Raw genomic sequence first — 23,566 nt, 5'->3', positions numbered from 1 at the left:
TGTATATGAGATGATGATGATTTTGTATCGTGAATTATTATTGTGTACAATGGATTATGATGTTATATACGGGATTATGCGGATGACGATACCGCTGATTGTGATGTTTGTGTATGGGATGATGATGACGACTGCTGCACGTGAGCCGTGAGTTGGGGGTGGAGGGACGAGGGGAGGAGGAGAAGGTTCCTCCAAACCCCAGCACCATCACCCGCACGCGTCACTCCCATGGCAACCGCTCGCCCACGTCAGCTCGGAGATGACAAACCCCGTGCGCCTCGCAGCGGCACAGCGCACGTCCCTGCCTCCAGCCATTCCTCCATCCCTCCTCCGGGCAGTCCTGAACGTCTCTCGACATCCTCCATCCCTCCTCCCTCGTGTCCTCCACCCCCTCCTCCCCCGTCCGCTGTTTCCCTCCAGCCGTCCATTCATCCCGACAGCCACTCCTTCCTCCCTCCATACAGCCCTTCCTCCCTCCATACAGCCCTCCATTCGGCCATCCCTCGACTAGGCCGGGATGCGGCCACCTCCCGCCCAGGGGCCCCGCTTCGCCGCCCCGCGGCAGAGAGCGGGGTCCGAGCCCCGTGATGTCTCCTCCATCCTCGGGATCGACTGCACGGCCGCCGCCTCCTCCTCCCGTCCTCGTCCGTCAGCCTCGGCGCTCTCCTCGTTATCTCCGCAGGCATCTCTGGCCTGCGTGTGCACCTCTTCACCCTAGTCGCTGTCCCCGTTCGTCTGCTCGCAACATTGGTCTTGCTCGTCTTGCCCACCATCTTCGTCGGACGTGCACACTCCACGTCATCATCATCTTCGTAAACACCATCCTCAAATACGGTCGTCAGCATCATCATCATCATCACCTTCCTCTTCCTTTTCAACATCAGCATCTTCACCCTCATGCCCCTGCTCGCAATCGCCCTATTCCTCCTCAACATCATCATCCTCCTCTCCCCCTGCTACTCATCCAGCTCTTCTTCATCCTCCTGCACCTCATCCCGCCGAGGTCCTCATCCTCACGCTCAGCTTCCTTCTCTCCTCCACACTTTTGCTTCTCGTATCCCTCATCACCACCCTCCTCCAAGTCAGCCTCCTCACCTCCATCCTCTCGCTCCTCATCTTCCTCCTCCTCCTGGCGGCCACCCTCACAATCAGAACCCTTCTCCACGACAAACATCGCCACTTCGATCCTCCTCGACCATGCACAACGCCACCACCGTGGACCTGCCTCCCAGCAACTTCACCGTCACCCCGGCAGGAAGTGGCCCGTGGTTCAGCTTCACCCTGCAGCCGGGCGGACAGCAGGACCAGCAGCGGCATCATCGTCAGCAGCAAGATGATAATCGGAAGCAGGAGGTCGTGGTGCTGGCCATGCAGGCCCTGGCCATGCTCGTCATCTTCATCCTCTCGCTCTTCGGCAACGCCGCCGTGGTGCTGGTGATCGCCAAGCACCGGCAGCTGCGCACCGTCACCAACGCCTTCATCGCGTCCCTCAGTGGCTCGGACCTGCTCACGGCCCTGCTGTGCATGCCTCCCTCATTCGCCTCGCTCTTCACCCGAGACGACGGCTGGCTGCTGAGCGACGGGCGCCTCTGCGCCACCACGGGCCTCCTCAACACGTGCCTGGGCATCGTGTCCACCCTCACCATGACGCTCATCTCCTGCGACCGCTACTGCGCCATCGTGCGACAACCTCACGGCAAGAAGATCGGCCGGCGACGCGCGGTGCAGCTGCTGGCCGCCGTGTGGCTGGGATCTCTCCTGCTGGCGGGGCCTTGGTACCTTCTTCAGGTGCCCAACAGCTGGTCCCACCACCCGCAGCAGGGCAACCAGCAGCAGCAGCAGCCGAGACGCGGTGGCTTCGTGCACTGCATGTACGCATTTCACGCCGCGGCGCCGTCCCGCCTGGGCAGCTCGTATGGGGTGGCTCTTATCGGCGTCTGCTACCTGCTGCCGTTCGCCCTCATGTGCTTCTGCCACTACAACATCTGCAAAACGGTGCGCCTCTCCGAGGTCCGCGTGCGCCCCGTGGCCACCTACGCCTACCTGCTGCGCTTCTACAGCGAGATGCGCACGGCCACCACGGTGCTCATCATGATCGTCTTCATCATCGTCTGCTGGGGGCCCTACTGCGCCATGGGCATCGCCCGAGCCGCGGGGGGCTACACGTTCACGCCGGGCCTGGACGCGGCCGCAATGTGCATGGCGTGGGCCAACGGAGCCATCAACCCGCTCATCTACGCGGCGCGCAACCCCAACATCTCCATGCTGCTCGGGAGAAACCGAGAAGACGGATACCGCACGGGTAACCCCATCGCTTCGTACCTCTCGAGCCAGGGAAGGGCGGCCGGAGGGGGCAGGAGGGGCCGGGCGGACCGGCTGCGGGACCGCTACGCTGATCGGCCCCATCAGCACCAAGGACAGCACCATCATCTGGGGCAGCAGCACCAGGGGCTACAGCAGCAGGGGCAGCAGCTACTGGCTGCCACGGCGCGGGCGGGCAGCGGCGTGTCCTCGTCCAGCCCGGGCAATGGAGAGCTCGCCATGTGGGCTTGCAAGAGCCCAGCCGCGCTCTTCTGCACGGAGGTGCCCGGTGCCGAGACTTTGCCGTCGGGGGCCAGTGTGCAGGATACCGCTAACACGTGCCTCTAGAGCGGGATTGGGGCCAGCATCAACCTGGTGTGGCCTCTAGACTGCTCGTGGCGATGATAGTGGTTGGTGGTTTGCAGACTTGGTCCGTAGGACAGCAACGGCACAAACTTGGTGCGTGGTCTCACACTGCTGGTTGTGGTTGTGACCTGGAGCGCAGGAACAACACTCACCTGCTGTGGCCGCCGAACGTGGTTCTCGGACGTGGTCGGTAGTCCAGGACCAGCAATCAACCTCGTGTGGCCTGCAGATGAGGTCACTTCACCCGAGCCCAGCGTACATGCCGAGGACTAAGATGCAACCTGAAGTTGTAGTGGAGAGTCTTTCGATCACCCTACGACCTATTTGTATCCGTTTACAATTACCGTGCAGTTGTGTTCTCCAGATTGAGTGGCAGTGCAGCGATTTGCGCGCTGTGCTCTGAAACCGACGAGCCGAGTTCGATTCCCGTTCACGGCCAACATCGGTGACGAATATCTGAACCGGTCCTGAGCCTCCCATAGGCCGACTCGGCCTCAAATGAGTACCTGGTGCGGTGTGCACATCGCCAATCGGGAGACAAAGGCGGCGGACGGGCGTGGTGCTGGCCACCCACCCCCTCCTGTGCCACTCCGGCCTTCGTAAGTGCTCATGAACAACATTTGCTCCAAACGTCTATTAAGGCGAAGCGGGGGGATCTTCGTCTGTCTTTTGTCCAGATTGAGAATGTTGTATACCGAGTCTTGGTTAATGAACAAGGGAGCACTCATCAGTCTTAAGCTGCAAAACAATGCACCAACATCCCAGCTCTGGTGCCGTGTTTTCCACGCGTGGGTGGTGGGGATGTGCAACTCCGCACGGCGATTATTATGCCTCGACCCCCACGCGCGTGTTGCTTGAAATAAAACGAAACTCTGAATGGGGTGGCGATTGCCTCCTTAAGCAAGTCGTGAGCCACCCCTCAATTAAACCATCGCCCTTCAAATGTAAATTAGGGGAGGTATTCTAATATTGGCTTTAATATTGTCGCCAGTATCTGGGATTGGTTCTAACCTATGGTGACATTCAAGAATTGTCCAATGCTAATGCCTGGGTTTAATCTGGGTACTCGGGCATTCTCCCACATGATGAAAAAGCGTCCCGAACGCAATTTGCCAAACATCCTGAACATTATGGACTCCGTGAGTATATGGTTAAAAGTAGTAAAATATATAACATAATTTTACAGGTTAACATAATTACGTCATTGGTCTAATAAATTAACACCACTAGGGCATTGCCACCCCTAAGTGGCACACATTTCTGAACTACAAAATGATGCAGATTTACATCCGAATTATCTCGTAAATCAAGTGGGAGCTCATGACTCCACGTTTCGGAGGACACAATGGCTCAGAGTTCATACGTGCAGAGAAGCTGAAACTCTGGACCAAGGCAGGGCTGGAGGATTTCATAAACGTTCAAGGCAGGGTGCACAGACCAGAAAAACCCAACCGCAGCTCGGCTTTTATTTACAATTCATCTCAATTGTTATTTTTGCCCTTTGTGTTTGCCATCACACCTTGGAGACGCAGATGACTCATACACATGGCCACGATGACTATTGTGCAGATAATTGGGTAGACGGAACGGGAAAATCGGAGATGTTAATTACGATAACTGCCATGCCAGTGGTTGTCATGGGTGACGCAATACAAAAAAACTCTGTCGTGTGAATGTTCACTCATTTGGACAAAGCTACACATGCAGCAACGAAATGTATTTTAGGAAAGTGTTATATTTATATATGTGCAAGGGGCCAAAACATTCCCAACAAACATTGAAAGTGCCATCTTTTTAAACTGAAGACGCTCAATAAACTCGCAAGTGCTAGATTTAAAATCACTTTACAAATCCTGTGTTGTAGTGTCACGTGCCTCGTGAGAGTACCTGTGTAGTGACCAGATGTTGAGTATTTTCCCGTGAGCGATTCCTCCCTGTATGTCGTGTTGTGACGTGCCACTCTCCGAATTGTCTGCCGCAGATGTCTCATCGTGTGTTACGTGTTCAATAAACGACACAGCCCATCGCGCTACCTCTCTAAATTTCCAATACAAAGCAACTTCAACCGATCGCTACGTGCTGCACAAACGATTCTAGCGTCAAAACTCCTCTCAAAATCTTGCCTTCGTGCAACTCTCTTACATTCATGTAGAAAAAGCAGTGGTACATACAAAAATCTGGCAGACAAAGTGTAACATTTCAGGCCACGCAGGATGTGCGATTGGACATTGCAATATAATGGGAACGGTCTTCTCACGAGATCAGAGCACAGTGACACAACAAACGGTTGGTAATATAAAGCTGTGCAAATTAACTAATTTATTATATAAATTAATGACCATCTCAAAAAGCCACCTGGCGCACGTTACCCAGTGTCTGTGACGGGGACTGCCGTGTGCACACCAGCGCATCCTACGATCCCAAGCGGCACACCACAGGGTACATTTACACTGCCAGCACTCTATCCCAAGACTCATCTTGAGTGTGCAAAGCTGCCAAAAAGCCTTGGGACCGACGTGTCAGTAACATCATCTTCTGTTCCCGTACAACGTACCCACTTTCAATCAATGGTCGTTTAAAATCTGAACAAACATAATGAGATGTTAAGCTCAATAGCCTGTTAAACACAGCACAATCGTGTTAAATAAAGCAGCCACTGTACTACTTTTTCAAAGAAATTACTTTATTAGAATACATGATTCCGCAAAATTTAGGGGTTTTTTGGCAGTCCAATTATTGTGATGCATCCATTTAAATGTATTCTTTTTTTGTTATTATTTATGTACATAAGCATTTCACTATGCTCACATTTCAGGCATAAATTACTAAAATATTTCGTCACTTGTGAATGGTCTGCGATAGCCCAGGATACCAAAGCAGGAGGAGCCCGAAGTGGCGACGCCGAGGACACGCATGGTCACTCGCCTCGGAATTCCCAACAAGGGGATGGATATGCAACATCTTAACGTTACTTATGGTGGAAACAGTATCAAAATGGGTGGTGTCCTCTCGGTTTGGTTACTGTGAAGGGCACGCACCCACGGTGGTGGAACACCAATCGTGCACCCTCTTCGCCCGTTCCTTTAATACGGTGTCACGCGGTACCAGGGCCCGGTCTGGCGATGGGAGGACACGTAACGCGGCAGTTCTTTGGGCTTCGTCGCACGGCGGACGCGAGCGAGAGAGCGATCGAGCGAGGGGCAAGTACTGAAAAGATTCGAAGACGCGGTGAGCGTTTTGGCGCGCAGCGTCAGCCGAAGCCGTTTACGGCTCGGCCTGCGTTGCCGTGGCTGGGCCGGCGCTCGAGGGAGGCATGCTGCCCGGGGCGCCCTGGTCCGGGGCGCCGCGGCTCACGCCGTCGGGGGCGGCCAGCGCGTCGGGCCGTGTTGGGAGAGGGGCGACGCCGGGGGGGAAGGCGCCGGGAGGACCGCCCCTTGGGGGCGAGTAGATGGGGGGGCCTCTCCCTGTTGGATGAAATGCGCAGAGCGCACAAAAAGCTGCGTCAGAAAAAACTCAAAGGGCAAAACGGCTTTGGCCTCTGATAAACCACATAACACCCTTGACGCGTGATCACAAAGAGTACAGTGCAACTTGGCTGTGCAGTAGACACTCGTGGTCCAGCAACTCCGGTAATCACAACCAATGGAATGTATTATAAGCAAATGGCAATAATTGTCTCCATTGTGTTTACTTCTCCAGGTCCACGTTGTTTAATCTGGAAACGTTCCAACTAAATAGCATCGCATTTACAAAAAACACTATTCCTTTCAATTTAGTTGTTCATACTATACGCCATGTGCTTGCACAATCACTGTGCTAGTTCCCTAAATCGTTAGGCCCTCATTTGCACCTCTTTAGAAGTTCCTCACAATGTGTCGGTCTCTGGGTTGGTACAATGTCCACCCACTGAGGCCAATTATTTTACATTGTTTAGTTCCCAACGTTATTTCCCTTTCTAGACCCCCGTTCACTTGTGTTACACAGCACTGACAACGATAGTAAAGGCAAAGCTCCCTGAGAAGGCACTCACAAGCAGCAGCATGCGGCGGCCCTGGATAGCGCTCCGGAGGCCCGTAGGGGCCCACGGGAAGGGGACCGTACATCCCCGGTGGCCCAAGTGGACCGCCCGCTCCGTAAGGAGGGTAGGGCCCGTCAGGGTGGCGGTCGGGAGCCGGGCTGCCGTACGGAGGTCCCGGGGGCGGCAGGGGCCCGCCCGGCGGATACGGCCCGTAGCCTCGTGCCAGGTTCATGCCCTGCGGCATGGGGGGCCGGTGATGCAGCGTGGGGCTCATGAGCGGCGGCACCGGGCCGAAGGCGGGCGGCAGGTCCTGGGGTGGACGCGGAGCTCTCTGCGACGTGGGCGACGTTTCAAGCGGAAGTTGAAATCCTTGGTTGGAAGAAGAGGAGACGGGCCTGCGTGCCCCGTCGACTCCCAGCGGAGGGGAGGGACGCCCGCTGCTGGAGGGCGAGGAGCGCAGAGATCCCTCCTGAGCTGGAGGGCCTTAGGGACAGGGACATCAACGTGAAGGGCACATAACCACGGTGACGTGACATCAGTTGTGCACCCTCTTTTATGCCCGAATCCACTCTCCACCACAATACGAGGATATCAGGACCATCTAAACAGTCTGGCAAACTCCGGCATGCAGACTCCGATTATTCTGGCCGTGGAATGCATGCGACCTTGTGAAAATTTATCGTACTGACAACATTCAGAATAGCCCGAGAGAAGAGAATATGTTTGTAGACCAATATCCCCATCATAAAACATAACCCTTCACCTCCGACCCAGACCATTCCAGAAACCCATACTCAAACCCACGCAGATCACAAGGCACTCCGAATTACAATCTAATGCTCATCAGTGTCTTGAAATAAGGTTGGCCTTGTATTGTTTTGAAATCCTGATTGTATCATATCGTATGATCACAAAGGAGCATTGTCCACCACGATCCCTGACCCCGCGTGGCCTTATCACAGCCGACTCACCCCTGCGTGCAGAGGGGGGGCCCCGTGGTTGCTGCCCCTGGCGCTCCTGGTTGAGCCTCAACTCCATGTCTGTCACCCTGTGGGAGGAAGAGGGACCTCGATGATGAATCAAAGCATTAACGAGGAAAAACGGAGAGAGACACTGCCGGGAAAGTGGTTTGGCTGAAGCATGAAACCGCCTCTGCGGCACGTGTTGTGTCTAGAACCTCCGGCATTCGAAGGCTAATTATTTCGGCTATCAGCTGCAGGCGACCTTGTTAAAATGAAATGTACTGAATTCGTTAGGAATAGGCCGAGATAAAAGAAAAAACATAAACATTTCACAAAGTCCGTCTTGTGCACGGGCCGGCCGCGGGGAAATTTAATTTCACGCTTCACCTCTGCCTGAGATTGGACGCCTCCCTCTTGGCATTTAGCAGCTCCCGCTCAGCTTGCCGCGCCGCCACCTGCCAACGAAACAATCACACCGACCGCTTTACATTTGACGTGTGGCGACGACGCGCAAGTACGCGTGCACGGGACGCAGCGCGCGCACGCCATGCTTTAAAGACAAAGCGTTCGTCTCGTGTCCCCACATGTGCCGAACGAAGCGGCGTGACGGCCGATCGGCTGAGAAGACAGTCTGGGGGCAACCCACCTCAAACAGCCCACCACAAACAGCCCACCGCAAACAGCACACCCGACGCACCGGTCCGGTTGTCTGATCGTTCATCCATTATTGGTTTTAAAACGAGGATTGATTGGGACGGTGCAGTGTGCGGGCAGGGCAGCCCGAGTCACACCACGCATCACACCTTAAACAATAAAGTGAGTAAATAAGGTAGTGATTTGCTGGAGCACTGCGGGTTACACGCAAATGTATGTATAAAAATAAAACTGTCATAAACAGACAGGTTCTTAGCACTTAATTTCCCCTGGGGAGTACACCATGATGACCTTGATGTGCATTAAGGAGACAGCTGCTAAAGAGCCAGAGAAGACGGCAAATAAGAAGCATATGCGCACGCACAAGGAATTTTTGTATTGAGGATACTTACCCAGTTGTTGTGCGCTTTGTGATCATTTGCGGAGAGCTAAAAAAAGAAAAACACAAACACGACGCTCCCATCACAAGCGCTTGTCACGGCGAACGTTTGCAACAAAATGAGTGCTCGTGCACCAACAACGACTGGACAAACACATACCTGAGTCTTGTATGAGCGCTCTGTTTTTTCAAGTTCTTCCTTAATGTCCTGAACTTGTTTTCTAAAAGAAAAGAAAAAATGATGCAGTAAATATATATTGTAAAGTCTGACGTGGAGGATATCATGCAATCCAGAGATTACAAGGCACGGCACAATGACGAGTGAAACGTCAAAACCCATTTTGACTACTACTATAAGACAGTACAGCAAGTGGGTTCGGGAATCAAGTCTGTGCGGACCATTGAGTGTTATCATCATGTACGGTTATATTCAGGTTCTTGTGTTTCCTTCTACATGCAAACGCTCATCAAAAATGAAGTGGGCAAACATCCCAATTCAGAACTCTGCTGACGAGAGGCTTTACAGGATAAGCCAATCGCAATGACGATATTTACTCCGCATTAAATGGATCGGACGTCCGCCGAGCACGGCTGTCCAACAGTGGTGGCAAACTTACCTGTAGAGGCTGGCTTCCTCCAACGCGTTCTTCATCTTCTCGTCTGCAGCAGAGATGGCCTGCTCCCTCTGCTCACGCTGAAGCTCCTCCTGCATCAGTCGCCTGCGTGGCCACACGAACACACACACACACGTACGTGCGTGCATGTGTACGCGTGTTGACACGCATGCACACACGAAAGACACTGCTGGGAGCCAGTGCTGCTCGCGGGCGCATATTAAAGGCTGGTACAGGCACACGATGACCAGGTGTGACCAGCACCACACCCAGCCACTTTTGTCTCCCCAATGTTGATGTTTGCATACTGCACCAGGTACTCATTTAAGACCAAGTAGACTTATGGGGAGCCAAGGTCAGGAATAAAATTAACCTACCTCCGATCCAGAGCAATTGCATTCCAATAAACACATTTACAAACCCACGCACACTCGACATTCAGACTGCACGCCAAGTCCTTGCGCGTCCACGGACTAACGTTATTTGCCAAAGCACAACATGCCATTATCCCACCGGCTAGTGGCTGCCACGTTATCACATTCGTTGGAATGGCTGTGCAAAGCGTGTGCAGGCCTCACCACCCGTGCCTGTAAAACGTCCCTAGTGTAAAGCAGAGGGAGCAGTGGCCCCAGCGGGAGCTGGAGAGGCGGCTCACCTCTGCAGGTCCATCTCCTTCTCGTGAAACATCTGCGTGGCAATCTCCAGCTGCTGCTTTGTGCGCTGCAGTTCGGCCTTCGCCTCCTCCCGCTCGCTGTTCATCGATTCGCTCTGTGACTGTAGGCCCTTCACCAGATCTGCAGGGCAGCAGCGCCGGTTAGGGTCGTGTGGCGAGGGTGGGGGGCCGGGGAGGGGTGGGGGCCGATATTTTGGAACTGAAAATCAACTTCACAACCCCCCGTCACCCCCCGTAGATTTCAGCTGCAGAGAGAAGTTGCACCTCCGTAGCCTATGCACGTCCTCACAGCAACCCACTTTAGTTACACATTCCGGGCCGATGTCATGCATCACACCATGCTCAAGATATGGACACGTATAGCCCTTGTGTCAGTCCACTGCTGGATGAGGGCCTCCGCAAATCATGCAAGATGTGGGGTTTATTTGACTATTTTTCGCCAGAATATGGTTTATGATTAGTGGAGCCGCTGCAATCTTTGCGAGAGGCATACGGTAAGCATTCCCCCTTGAAAAGCTCGACGGAATGGCTGCAGTGTGCTGCATTTAGAACCAATAGCAACCGCAGATTTACCATCAACTTCCTTCCGTGACTTCATCTCATACGCGAGCTTCTCCCATGTCTTTTTCTTCTCTTCTTCAGCGATCTTCAACTTTGTGTTGAGCTAAAGACACATGTTTTACAAATGATTGGTATGTGGCACACACAGCTTTATAGAAGAGAAAGCAAATGGCTGCAGGATTTTTTTTTAAACAAAGCCTTAAAAGCAGGTGACCGTTCCATCCAATAATGAATCATGGTAAAAAGCGACAAAAATCTAATGAATTCGGGTGATGTTCGAGTTGACATGTTGCCTCATTGTTAGTTTTATTTCGCAGTCACTTTATTGCCATTTCCTGTTTGCCAATGGCTACAAACAGTGGGAGTGTAAGCCTGGGCATGCACATTCAGCGGCAGAACAAAGGCCTCAGAACAAAACAAAGGCCACGGAACAGAACAAAGGCCGTGCCGATCCTCGCAAACATGCTCAGCAGCACCACCCAGCAGACTCCTGCAAAGCCACACTTCCTATAAAAAAATATCCTGCGGGCGTGACGCCACCAGGTGCAAGATTCCCACAAAAGCCACGGCGGCATGCCACGATTCCCAACACGCCCGCCGGAGCGAGGTCACAGCACAAAGTCCCGAGGGGCTCACAACGACAAGAACCCCGTGGAGCGATCATGCAGACAGGAAGTGGGGGCAGGCGAAGCGCATCGGACGCAAGAGAAAATAAACCTCAAACAACTCACTCTGGCCACATTCATGAGACCTTCTACCGTCTGGAAGACACAAATTGACACTTAACATAAATATGTGTGTTTGTGTGGAAGGTTGCATGCTTTGTATACATGGGTCAGACGATCCTGTTGCTTGCCTGCCTGCAACTTGACTTGGAGAGGTCAGAGACTCTACACCCCCAGCCCCATCCCTTTCCAGACTCCTACCATGTCATATTCGACTGAGGGGTCCAGGGTCTTCAGGCAAGGGGTGGGGGTGCATGGGACTTTTCATGAAAGTCAACCTCTACAACTCTCCAAGTCACACTGACAGCAGCGGAGTTAGAAGCACATTATGATTTATAAACATTACGACGCAAATACACACACGACTCAAGAAATTGGCGAATAAAGGCACATATTTTGCAGTCAAGAGTTCAAACAAGTGTGATAACCACAATCATTTTGAAAAGCGTACAGCTCTGGCTTTTGACCGAACACCATGCAGCAGCCAGTGCCACATCCGTTGAAGCGATCCACCCACCCACCTTGGTGGCATCCAGCAGATTTTTCACTTTGTCCTTTCTTGTTTCTAATTTAAAGAAAAAGAAAAATAAGACGTTAATATCTGCCCATCACGTGCTTTGTGGACCGACCATTAGAATGTGCCTCAGATAAATTTGTTTGAAAATGTCACCATGATAGCAACATATTTAAATTATTCATCATAATCATTGTTATCCTCAATTTGTGTTCATTAATCACTAAAAATCTCAGATCTCAGGGCACCAACAAATTATAATTAAGAGGACTGGTTAAGCACAAGCGTTAATGAAAAATGATTCAAGTCAAACTATGATCAAGCCACGTGAATAGAATGTGTGCCATTTAAATCCAACCAGAGGTAATGCACTAAAGTGAGAGTTGACAGTCAAAACAACAACAAAATAAATCGAAAGAAATAAAGATCAAAATGAAACCTGTGTGTGCAGTAATGTTCATCTTCTCCATAAAAATATATTTATTCCGGAATGACCTCCTACAAGTAATACGCCGTTATAAACATGTAAATGCTCTTTGATTCTTTCGGTAAAGTCACGTAGTTAGAAATAAAATAAAATAAAACAAATCACGACGTTTTGATCGCAACACAAGCGGTCGTCATTGCCTGATGACGTGACTTTACCGAAAGAACCAAAGAGTATGGATTCCTGCAGTCACGAAAGCTTCAAATAAACATGTATATCTTTAATAATAACCTGAAGGAACCAATTGTTCCTGCGCCCTTAACATGCGATGGTAACTCAATCTTTTATTTCTTAAACCCGTACGTCAAAGGGCACCCAATTATCAAAATCTAGAGCAATGTGGTCGACAACGGAGCCTGCGGACAAACCTTTCACTCCACCGTTATTGCAATTTGAAGATGTCATCTTTTCTTTAGCGTGCTCTTCCCCAGAGGCCCCCTCATCCTCAGAGTCCGAGTCCAGCTCCTTGAGTTGCAGGAAGCTTTCCTTCAGAGTCTGTGCACAGCAACAGCAGAGGCAGTACATAGTCATGTTAAGTACCTTGACTGTGTGTCTCAGGCTGTCAGAAAAGAGGAATAACCTTTGGCCAAGCACACCTCAATGGCACTCTCCATTATTTATAATGATTAGTGTTGTGCTTGTTAACCCAGGAAAGCCTTATTGAGTCAAGACTTTTCAGCACGGTCCTACTAAATTTTCACAGTAGGGAGGCGATGTCGCTGCTGTGTGTAATCCCGGTTGAGACATTTCCAGGTAAATTTCAGCGTTGATATGGGTTGTTTTTTTAGCTATGGGGAGGAAACCAGAGAACCGGGAGGACACCCATGCATGACAGGAGAACATACACTCCACGTATAGAAAGGCGCCCAAGTCATAAATCGAATCCAGTCCCTTTTTGTTGCAAGGCACGGGCATTACTACTGCACCACCCTGTCACCCCAAAAGTAACATCATTGCACAGTTTTATTTCATTAACATGTATAAATATATCATAGTGATATCACTATAGTGTTAAAATGGCTATTATGACCATAACCTTCAAGTATTTTTTTCATTCTGGAAGCTTCAATCTTGTATTTTATAAACAGCCCAGAACAAGAGAGCCTACTGGATATGTACAAACAAGATAAGAGCTGTTAATTTTTTGGCTGCATCTTTCATGAACAAGTTTCTTAAGGCAAGTAAACTTTGTGGTAAGTGCTCCTGGCAGCTGTGCCTACTTACATTGCCTGATAATAACCATAAAGGTCAAGTTAATTGTGTTTAATCATGTGAGGACTCAAGAGTCTAGGATAAATCTCATTTTCAAGTGGCCTGGGTCACCAAAATGACAAAAGTAAAATTAAGTACAGCAATGATGCAAATAGATATCAGCACAAAAACAACTCTCAAATGGAAAACACTGCGCAAACGTAATTATAAGTTAAATTATAAATTCCTGTAAGTTGGCTCACGCAAATTTTTCTTAGACTGATAAAAGTAAAATCACAAAATAAAGTTACAGAACAGTAAACAGATATAGAATGACAACCAAACTAACATTTCAACAGTCGTTCTGTGCAGCTGTAAATCTTGAATCTTCAAGGCCTGGAATCAATTTCAAATTGGCCATCTTGTTGGCACACAATTGTGACGAGCTGTAGAGTTGCCTCCCGGGGCAGCAAAAGGTCACGGCCAAGAAGGCAACCAAATCTACCAAAAACATACAAATAAAACTAAACCATCCCCATCCTGCCAGAGATAGCCCACTGAGGTATTAACTATTTTTCAAAAGCAACCTGGCTATCACGACTGAGGGCCCAACAAAATGCACGAGGTGCGAGGCGTCGGGCCATGCGACCTCACCTCAATCTCTCTGTCTTTGATGGTCACCGATTCATTGAGGTCTCGGATGCTCCTCTGCATGAGGCTCATTTGCTCCTGCAGCTCGGCGATCTGCTCCATCAGCTGCGCTTTCTCCTGCTCAACCTGGGGCAGTCGAAGGCGCGCAAACGGCACACGGCCGTGCGTAGCCACAGGGACGTCAATTACGGTGAACGCCTTCTCTGTCTTAGGGACACCAATAGCAACACGGAATAAACAATCACACAGCTAACACCGCACATAAACGAGGAAAATGCTATGAAAAAATAAAACCAAAAAGAGTGGTGATTGTAATTAAAACAAACAATAGAAACGAGACAGATAATAAAAATAGATAATAGTTAACAGAATATGGAACCTAAAATATCTGCTAACATGTAAGCATATACAAAAGCTGTGCAGCCCAGGATATCCAACTCTACTGACATCATAGCTTTTGAACAGGTCAAAGTAGTGACATCAATCACGTGCTATGACAGAATGCTGTGACTTTAAATACTTTTTTTCGCGTTTAAAAAAACTTCAAACTTGCATTGGACAAACATAATTGCTCAGCCGAGATCCGTATCTACAAAACAAGATTCAGTTATCTATTGAGTTGCGTCTTTATTTATAAGCTCACGGGTAAGGAACGTTAAACAAGTAAAGGACAGGTGACCAAATAACCCAGAATGATAAGCAGTTTGGAGCCTGCAAAGTGCTTTGACGGGAGACCACCATGCATACAACAGATGTCAAGGGGCTACAGGGCTACGTTGTGGGCAGTAGAGGGCAGCGCAGCAAAATCCATTGTTGTACTGTACTCTACTGCAACGGATATTGAAAGTTCAGCACCTTCACCAATCCACACTGACCAGTGTGGTGAACCACGATGACCCCTGTGAGCCTCAGGGTGCGGGAAAGACCTCATCGAGCAGTGGACAGGCAAAAGTGCTGTACATGTACAATGTGTAAATTAACCAATTTAGTTGTGAGGCAATCGTGTGATGAGTGAAGGCTTTAGTCAGACCTGCTGCTTGCGCTGGTTCAGGGCCTTCATCTCGCCGTCGATGTGGTAAATGCGTTCCTCCAAGCCCTGAGCCTTCCTCTCGGCCTCCTCAAGCGCATCATTGGCCTGCAAACACCACAAGACTCGCTAGAGCTGCAGCCCACCAACAGCGTCCCTGTGAACAATCGCGGCATCAATCACCGTAACAAACTCGCTCAATTAAGCGTTACTCATATTTACATCTCAGGCTTACCTGCGCAATCTGAGCCTTCATGGCAGCAGTGCTCTCCTCATTCACCTGGGCCTTTTGCGTCTGCTCCAGAAACTGCGGAACGAACAGTTTCATTACGACACCACTTGTCTCGATTACCGTTATCAACGTGCATACACTTAACCCCTCTCCTCGGTCTTATTAGCATCAATAATCACTCTTTGAGTACATTCAGTCAAGATGCATGCTCTCGCCGTGCGACGTGTGCACCCTCACCTCCTTCTCATATTGCTTCTCTTTCTCTCTTGCCTCTTCCAGGTCTTCCTTCACCTGGGACAGCTCCTGCTGCAGCTTCTCTCTGGCGTCGGTGAGACGGTCGCGCTCACTCTGCACCCAACCACAAACGCACGCCACAAAAGACCCACAATGGATCACGTGCGAGGCCCCAGCAACTTCCGCTAACCCCAACGTTATTTATTTATTTAGCAAATGCTTTTACACGTGACTGTCATTAAGTTAAAGCTCCAGAATATGCAAGAAAAATAAATGTTTGTTAATATTATATTGTGCGAGCGGATGTCAGTCCACGTAAAGCTATGCGACAGCCTCCTCCTCCAGCACGTGCAGGGCAACAAACAGTCCGGCCGGCACACCCTGACGGACCTCGCAGCCGGAGACGATGTGCAACTGCCAAATCAGTTCAGTTTAGCGTAGACTACAGTATACAGGAATAATTCTAGATTTGAGGTTATCGTGACTGCAAGGATTCATACTCTTTGTTTTTTTTTGGGAAAGTCACGTAGATAAAAAAATTAAATAAATGAAATAAAATATAATTAAAACAACTGTACGGAAGCGACAATCATCACTGCAATTACCGAATTGATGCGGAAAACAAAGCCCGAAGTATGTACCGGCAAGCAGGCGTCCCATTGACTTACCTGGAGCTCTTCGATTTCTTCCGAGGTCGAATCGAAACGAATCGCATCCTTGATTTCCTGGTCCTTCTCCTGGAGCTGTGAGCGGCACCAAGCAAAGGGAGCAATGTTTTGAGCAGCAGAGCCACAGCCAGGGTGGATTCGCACACAGCGCACGCGAAAAGCACGGCACCGCTCATCCCCAACCCTCGCGACAGTGCCCCGGGTAAGGGGCGTTAGCGCGGGTTCAGCTATAGCGCAGCTCATAAACAAGGACTCCGATCCACGGCTTGAACAGGGCGTCAGCCCTCCTCTTTCCCACAGCAATCTTATCACATATTTACACAGTGGTTGGTTAAGCTGTTGACAATTGTTGGTGAAATGTTCTTGACTTAACCATATGGACGGCCCATTATGATAATCTCCAGTGAGAGGCATAGTTAAGTTTTACGAGGAAAATCACTAACTGTAATTTATTTAAAAAGTTCAGACACGATGGCTTACTCTTGTAAATATATCACAGAGTCTTTACTGTTCACTTTGTATAATATTGCACACTTCTGTATAAACTTCCCCCCACACCTCCGATGAACATAGCTGGCTATGTGCGGTGCAAAAGAAGTTCAACATACGTACATACAATACTGTGTGGACATTACCGGTTGAATATTCTAAGAGACTGAGTGCTTGACGCGCTGACTAAGCCTAAGCTAGCGAGGCACGGTTCAGATGAAACACAAACGGGGGTCCTTATAGCCCACACAAACAGGTGGGGTTGCTCTATCATTAGTTGGCTCCTGCAGTGGACACTTGGCACGTAGCAATTCATTAAATAAAATAGATTATTACATTTATGTTACATGCGTAAAATCGCAAACGTAAAAACTAATTAATTTCAATTTAAGCAATTTATAGCTTAGATTAACAGCGTAGGTACCTTAAAGGTAAAGGAACGATTAAAGCAGTACAAGTTTATTTTATTTAACAGGGTGAGAGCTCAAGAAACCAGGATGTAGTCTCATCCCAAGAGTGACCTCGGCCACCATAAGGACAAAAGCAAAACAAATCAAACAAAATGAACAAGCCTAACCATATAAAACATAAAATACAAATAGGTCCGTGTGAACAAGTCAAAAAAGGTTCGATTATTGTATTGAATTGTAACCCAAGTAGTGATAAATCACTAATTACATTTTGAGGTGGATTGTTACATGCCTAGACTTTACGGTCCACTTCACATTCTATGCAAACCTTTGTTAATAACAACACTGAGCAGAACCTATCGGTGGCTACCTCTAGTGGGAGAAAAACCGTTCACTGTTCCACTGGCTTAGTGTGGAGCACGCCGATCCCTGCGATACCGAGGCACTGCCCAAACTAAAACCCAAACCCTGGTTCGCATTGCCCCAGACTGACACAGGGTAGCCGCGCCCTCACCACCTGACTTCTCCTGCGGACACCCACCTGTGCTTGGAGGTTTTGGAGGTCGCTGGCCATCCTGGATTTGTCCTCCATATGGCTCCTGATGGTATCCACGAGCTGTGCCTCCGTCACTGGACAAGCGGCAGATTAAACACGGACAAGGATGCTCTTAGCCGCAAGTGACGGATGCGTCGTGGCAAACCAAACAAATGTCCCCCCCCCCCCCTCTGCAGATGAGGTCACGCAACTCAACGAGCGAAATTCTTCAAAAGATTTTGCAACAATAATCTCCTGACGTCAATTTTCCAAGAGATGAAAACGAGACGCCGTTTAGCAAATACTAAACGCAAACAGCTTGGCTCCGCCTGGCCAGAGCTTGGTCCACGGTGAGTGCATATGAATGCAGGGACACACAAGCATGATCACATTTCTAAATCTCAGCATGTCTTGTAAAATGCTCTCAATTAAAAAAAAAACTTTGGCATTGTTCGAGTTTAAGAGATACCCAAATTTAGAATTAATTCCCGAATTACCACCAAAATAGTTTAGCTTTTCCAACTTTGTTCATATGAACAAGCAATGTAAAACGGACTCTAAAAGTAAAAACAATTATTGGCACAATTGAACAATCACTATTGAATAGAATAAAAATACTCACGTAAACAAAACTTCTTTTTTATCTGAAAAAGAGAATACAACATCAGCGGTAAAAAATAAAAAACGAGCCAAACCACTTCACCGCCACATGATCAATAAAACATGTGAATTATAAACTCTAAGGCGACCCCACGTCCGTCTATCTGAAGAGAGAAGGGACCACGTGGCAGCACTGAGAAAACACAGCTGGATGAGGAGTGGTGGCGGGGGGGGGGGAAGAGAGGAGAAGGGGATAAAGAGGATAAGGAAAAGGAGGCCTCTCCACCGGCCACCTAAGACACGTTGTGCTCCCAGTGGTGCTCACCCGTAGGCGGATGAAATAGAGGTGGACCGCGCCGAGGAGGAAGAGGAGGAGGCTGAACAGCAGCAGGACATCCCATGGGAAGCCATAGAGGTCGGATTCCGGTTCCATGCCCAGAGGGAGTGCCGACAGCGTCTGTCCAACACAGGGGTGAAGCGGGAGGGCGGCGTTCTCAAACTGATCGCTTTGATTGTGAGGGGCGGGTGACAAGGCATGAAACCATTCAACCCCCCCCGCAGCTATCTGATGAATTGTCACAATTTGTGGTTGCCATTCCATTTCAGAATAAAACAATTATGTCAGTCTTGTGTTGTTTCTCGTTTCTTCAGCTTTGTTTGCTGCAAGAGGCGAAATCAACATTCGTGTACGATGTGTATAATTTTCATGAATTGTAAATAATCAATTCTCATATGCACAACTTGATACATGTATTGTGAGCAAAATAATTTACTTTAATCTATAAATCGATATAACCTTACATACCTATGGGCTACAACGAATGGCAAAGCTTTGATATAACAATTAAATTGCGCCCATTCACGTAAGCAAACATTCATGCATACACAGCAGCGGCAATGTCATAATAATAATGTCATTCATTTGTGCAGAGAAGCTTTACCGAATCTCACGATTATTTTCCATGAGGGGCCTACATTCTCATATTTGTGGAAGAGCATTCAAGAATAGCAGGGGGGGAAAAACTGGAGAAACCCAAATAAAACCCCACCGACACGGGTGGATTACTCTCAAAAGCTCCCCACAGATGAGTAGAGTACACGGACCCACTTTCTGGACTGCCACCTCATAACCACTCACTTCTAACTCAGTATAGTTTGGGAGTTTCATAAATGTACATGATCTGCCAACTCTCGTTTCCCAAGTGCTCGATTACAGGCGCGTGCGTATACCACCAACAACCCCCCCAGGCTATTTTTGCTCATGTTATTTCTGGTACCTGATGTATTCTGCTAAGTAACAGCGAGGCAGTTTAGCTCACACCGGAATTCATAACCACACCTTTGTACATATAAGCAGCATCCACATAAAATATACAGTAATCACATAGACACATGGCATTCACAAAGACACGTGGCACCCATACATGTTTCTATGTTGAACTTCTTTTGCACCGTATGTAGCCAACCATCCTAATCGGAGGTGCGGGGGAAAGACAACTAATTAAACACAAAAAAAAACAGTTATTAAAAAAAAAAATTTAATCTAAATTTAAAAGTGCGTAGCTCCAGTGGCTTCCTAATATCGGAAGGAAGAGAGTTCCAGACGGGCATGGAACACATCAGAAAGTGCGCGGTGCTGTGACATACGGTAGTCACAAAGACATGCACCTATGACCAAATCACACTGCAATGACCCTGATCGCTGTAAGCTGGGAATCTAAGCAGATTTGAACCTCGATGGGTGACCACCATGCAGATCAGGTAGTTGTTAAAAGTTGTGGCACTTCATGGTGGGGAAAAAGACAATGCAGAAAAATCCACTGTTGTAGCGTACTTATATGATTCCATGTCTATGCTCCCCGCGCCTTCACCAACCCGAACTGACCAACATTCCCACACCTCCGATTAGCACGGTTGGCTCTGTACGGTGAGAAACATGAGGTATTGGTCAAATAACCCTCAAAGTCTACACAGCCTGAGGAGTAGAGTACAAATGAAAGCGCTGGACATGTACATATATACATGTGGAGTCCACAGGCACACAAAGAATCCACACAATCCACCGGGTTCGATGGCATGGAGGCCTTACTACAAGACAATCGGCGTGGTTCCACTATACAATATTAGGCATGAACTACCAATGATTGATATGCAACTCTTGGTAAATGTAAAATGCGTCCAAAAAAATGCAATAGCTACTCGTAACCTGTGGGCAAATCATACCCCCATACATACTTAACAGACGTTGATAAATGCAATGCTGAAGTACAGAGTAATAAACATTTTAACATATAGTCAGCAAAGCACTAGTGACATTCCCATAATCACTCAGGAAGTGTCACTGCAGCAACACATCTAGAGAGCTCCTAACCTTGACTTAAAGTTCACGATATGGTTCTCATATTCTTGGTTCTTTCGGTAAAGTCACGTAGAAGGGAAATAATAAAAATATAAAACAATAAAATGATCACGACGTTTCGACTGCAACACAAGCAATCATCATCAGGTGTGAAATCCACAGCAATAATTTTTTTAAAAAGTGGCGTTTTTTTGTTGCTGTGGATTTCACACCTGATGATGATTGCTTGTGTTGCAGTCGAAACGTCGTGAGAATGTTATTGTTTTATATTTGCATTATTTTATTATTTCCCTTCTACGTGACTTTACCGAAAGAACCAAGAATATGAATCCCTGCGGTCACGAAAGCTTTAAATCAAGATATGGTTCTCATTAACAAAGATTAAGGCCGAGACGAGGAAAAGGGGTTTAGCTACAAGATCTGTTTGTGCTTTGGGTTACACGTCGTCTTAAGAGGAATTAAACTTCACCCCTTACGTTAATCTGACGTTCAATGCTTGACTCAACATTCAGGACCAATCACGTGCACATTGAGTGCAACTGCTTCTCGTCTGACACTCCCGCCAATCATGCTCGCGTTATCCTCTCAGTCACTCTTTCAACTTGTTTACAAACATCATTCGTGCCCGAAAATAATCGTGGTGCCAGAGCAAATGGCAAGAAGGCTGCTAAACATGGAGAGTTGAACCCCCGCTAAGTAAAACCGTTTCAATGATAACCACATAACTGTCCTAGGTAAACACAATCTAGTGGGTTTCCATTTCTGTCCCTACAATTACTCAGCCAACTTGCACAAATGATGGAACAGAAGCTATGAATTCAGCTCCGCATGCGGTGCTTGGTGGGTTGTTACTTCACAGTTCAGGGATGCCTCAATCTCTCTTGGCAGATGGCAATGACCAAGGTCTGCACACCCCTGACACACCAATGCAGCCCAGCATACACACACGGTCACAGAGGGCCCCCCTCGTCCATGCCGAGGCCCCCCAATGTGCACAAGGCGTAAGCTCCAAGAAAAACGAGTAAACAAATCCCTTTTTTCAATACACCGCCATGCCAAGGCACTCCTGACCATGCCCCACACCCCCCTTGCCCAGCCCAATCATTACAATTCCAGACAATCCTCGTGCAATATCTCTACTGTATGTAGAACTTCTTTTGCACCGTACGTAGGAGGCACCGTCTCTTAACCAGCCAGGTACCTCTATCTCTGGGCTCCCCCGTTTCTCACGACACCCACCAAGTTGATGATGATGGTGGTGATTAACCACTCAATGGTGACGGTGAAGATCTAACGTGATTGATATTCTGATTATGAAGATGCCGATGTTGAGTTTGAATGACAGGATGGCGATTTTCGTGACGACGATGGTCATGTAGGTGATTTGTGACGATTAACGTGGTGGTAATGGTGATGATGACACTAACAATGACACTTTGATCACGATGGCCAGCCAGGATGTTGACGATCATGAATGTGATGATGGTGATGTGGACGATGATCACGATGATGACGGTGGCAATGTTGACTCATGACGCGGCTGATGAGTGCAATGTTGGCAATTACCAACATTCCGGCAACGTTGATTTACGTCAAGTGTACTATTATGATGGCCACGATATTGGCGACGCTATCAACCAATCGCAATGATGACAACAACCATCGCCGACCATATGGTCAAGAATAATGATTGGGGTTTGTTGTTGAGCCCCAACACCCGGGATCGACGTACCCCTGGCGTCCCCACCATCACCCCCCCAAGTGGCCTCGCCAACGACGCGAGTCGTGAGCGGTGCAGGGTTGTTGCCGCACCTGCTTGACGCGGCTGAGCGAGTAGAAGTAGAGCGCGGCCACGGGGCCCATCGCCGCCGCCGCCTCCTCCTCCTCGTTGCCCAGGAGCGGCCGCTCCTCGCCGGGATCCGCGTCGGCGGCCATGGCGGTGACGTCGCCGCTGCAGGGCCGCGCCACCCGAGGTGGAAGACGCGGGGGGAGGTTAATCCACAATGAGGGAGGGGGGTGCACGTTGTAGACCGCCTGTCGAGATCTAGATTTTACGAGTCATTATTAATGACAATTGCAATATTTATTATAAATAAGCATTATCTGTATTGCATTCTTATGTATAATATTTCTAAATTAACGTGGCATTAATTCGATGTACCCGCCCCATCATCACGCCCCTCCCCCCCGCCCCGGCGGTTATTTGGACTCGCCCAGCCGCCGAGTCAAAGTGCGCGCGCGTCAGGCAGAGCGAGTCGAGTGCCGAGCGACCGCCCCACGACGATCGCGCGCGCTCGATTGAGAGTCCTGGCCGCAACACGTCACGCGGTGGGGGGGGGGCGGATTGAAAGGGGGGGCGCGAGCGAGTGATGACGTGGCGCTGCGGTTGGTTGCCACGGTAACCGGCCGCGCGGCTGCTGCACGCGCCCCGTCGTAGGGCAACCGCATTGGGTGCCAGCGCTGCCGCACCCGCCCCCACCCGCCTTTCGCTTCCTCCACTGCCCCAACATTTGTACTGCTCGCAATACACCAAGCACGGGTGTATTACAGTAAATCCGAAACTTGCAAGCGAAAAGCAGACCGCCACGTGATATATTCATTGCATAAATTCGTGTGCAATGTTATAATCCCTTTAATTCTAGATTTGAAGCTTTGGTGACTGCAAAGATTCATACTCTTAAGTTTTTTTCGGTAAAGACCTAGGTAAAAAATAAATGATAAAAATGATAGAAATAATAATAGAAATAAAATAATGAAGGTTATAATCCCTTGTTCATCACGACGTCCTTTTTACTTCAATGTCTCAACAGCGTTACGGAGATCGCGTGACGTGAGGGTTCCTTCTGCCTGTGTAGTGAGGGTTGTGAGTTGACGTTGAGGGGGGAGGAGGCGCCTCGCCCCCCATGAGGAGTGACG

The 23,566-nt window shown here is 49.1% G+C and overlaps 2 protein-coding genes across 3 annotated transcripts; one reads left to right on the top strand and one right to left on the bottom strand.

The window, feature by feature from the left end:
- The first annotated feature begins 817 nt into the window (after positions 1 to 817).
- GPR135 (G protein-coupled receptor 135) lies at positions 818 to 2,754 on the top strand. The gene has a single exon (XM_078602447.1). It carries the CDS (start codon positions 898 to 900, stop codon positions 2,647 to 2,649), a length of 1,752 nt encoding a protein of 583 aa, XP_078458573.1. The 5' UTR covers positions 818 to 897; the 3' UTR covers positions 2,650 to 2,754.
- Positions 2,755 to 5,332: 2,578 nt separating this feature from the next.
- LOC144723590 (transport and Golgi organization protein 1 homolog) lies at positions 5,333 to 22,649 on the bottom strand. Of its 2 annotated transcripts, XM_078602445.1 has the most exons (21): positions 22,463 to 22,649; positions 18,617 to 18,748; positions 18,314 to 18,335; positions 17,698 to 17,786; positions 16,258 to 16,332; positions 15,593 to 15,703; positions 15,359 to 15,430; positions 15,127 to 15,231; positions 14,100 to 14,222; positions 12,623 to 12,749; positions 11,775 to 11,818; positions 11,260 to 11,289; positions 10,541 to 10,631; positions 9,950 to 10,088; positions 9,298 to 9,399; positions 8,841 to 8,901; positions 8,694 to 8,729; positions 8,035 to 8,102; positions 7,657 to 7,733; positions 6,698 to 7,168; positions 5,333 to 6,131 (listed from the first exon to the last, which is right to left on the bottom strand). In XM_078602445.1, the coding sequence occupies exons 1-21, from the start codon at positions 22,583 to 22,585 to the stop codon at positions 5,932 to 5,934; spliced, it is 2,298 nt and encodes a 765-aa protein (XP_078458571.1). In that variant the 5' UTR covers positions 22,586 to 22,649; the 3' UTR covers positions 5,333 to 5,931. The 2 variants fall into 2 exon arrangements, with proteins under 2 accessions (XP_078458571.1, XP_078458572.1); XM_078602446.1 differs by lacking the exon at positions 11,260 to 11,289.
- Positions 22,650 to 23,566: the final 917 nt, after the last annotated feature.

Source organism: Lampetra planeri, chromosome 18 (assembly GCF_965212315.1).
Source record: "Lampetra planeri chromosome 18, kcLamPlan1.2.h2, whole genome shotgun sequence".
In the NCBI taxonomy this organism is placed as follows: domain Eukaryota; kingdom Metazoa; phylum Chordata; class Hyperoartia; order Petromyzontiformes; family Petromyzontidae; genus Lampetra; species Lampetra planeri.
Note: the sequence above shows the minus strand (reverse complement) of the source record. Positions and strands in the feature narration are given on the sequence as shown.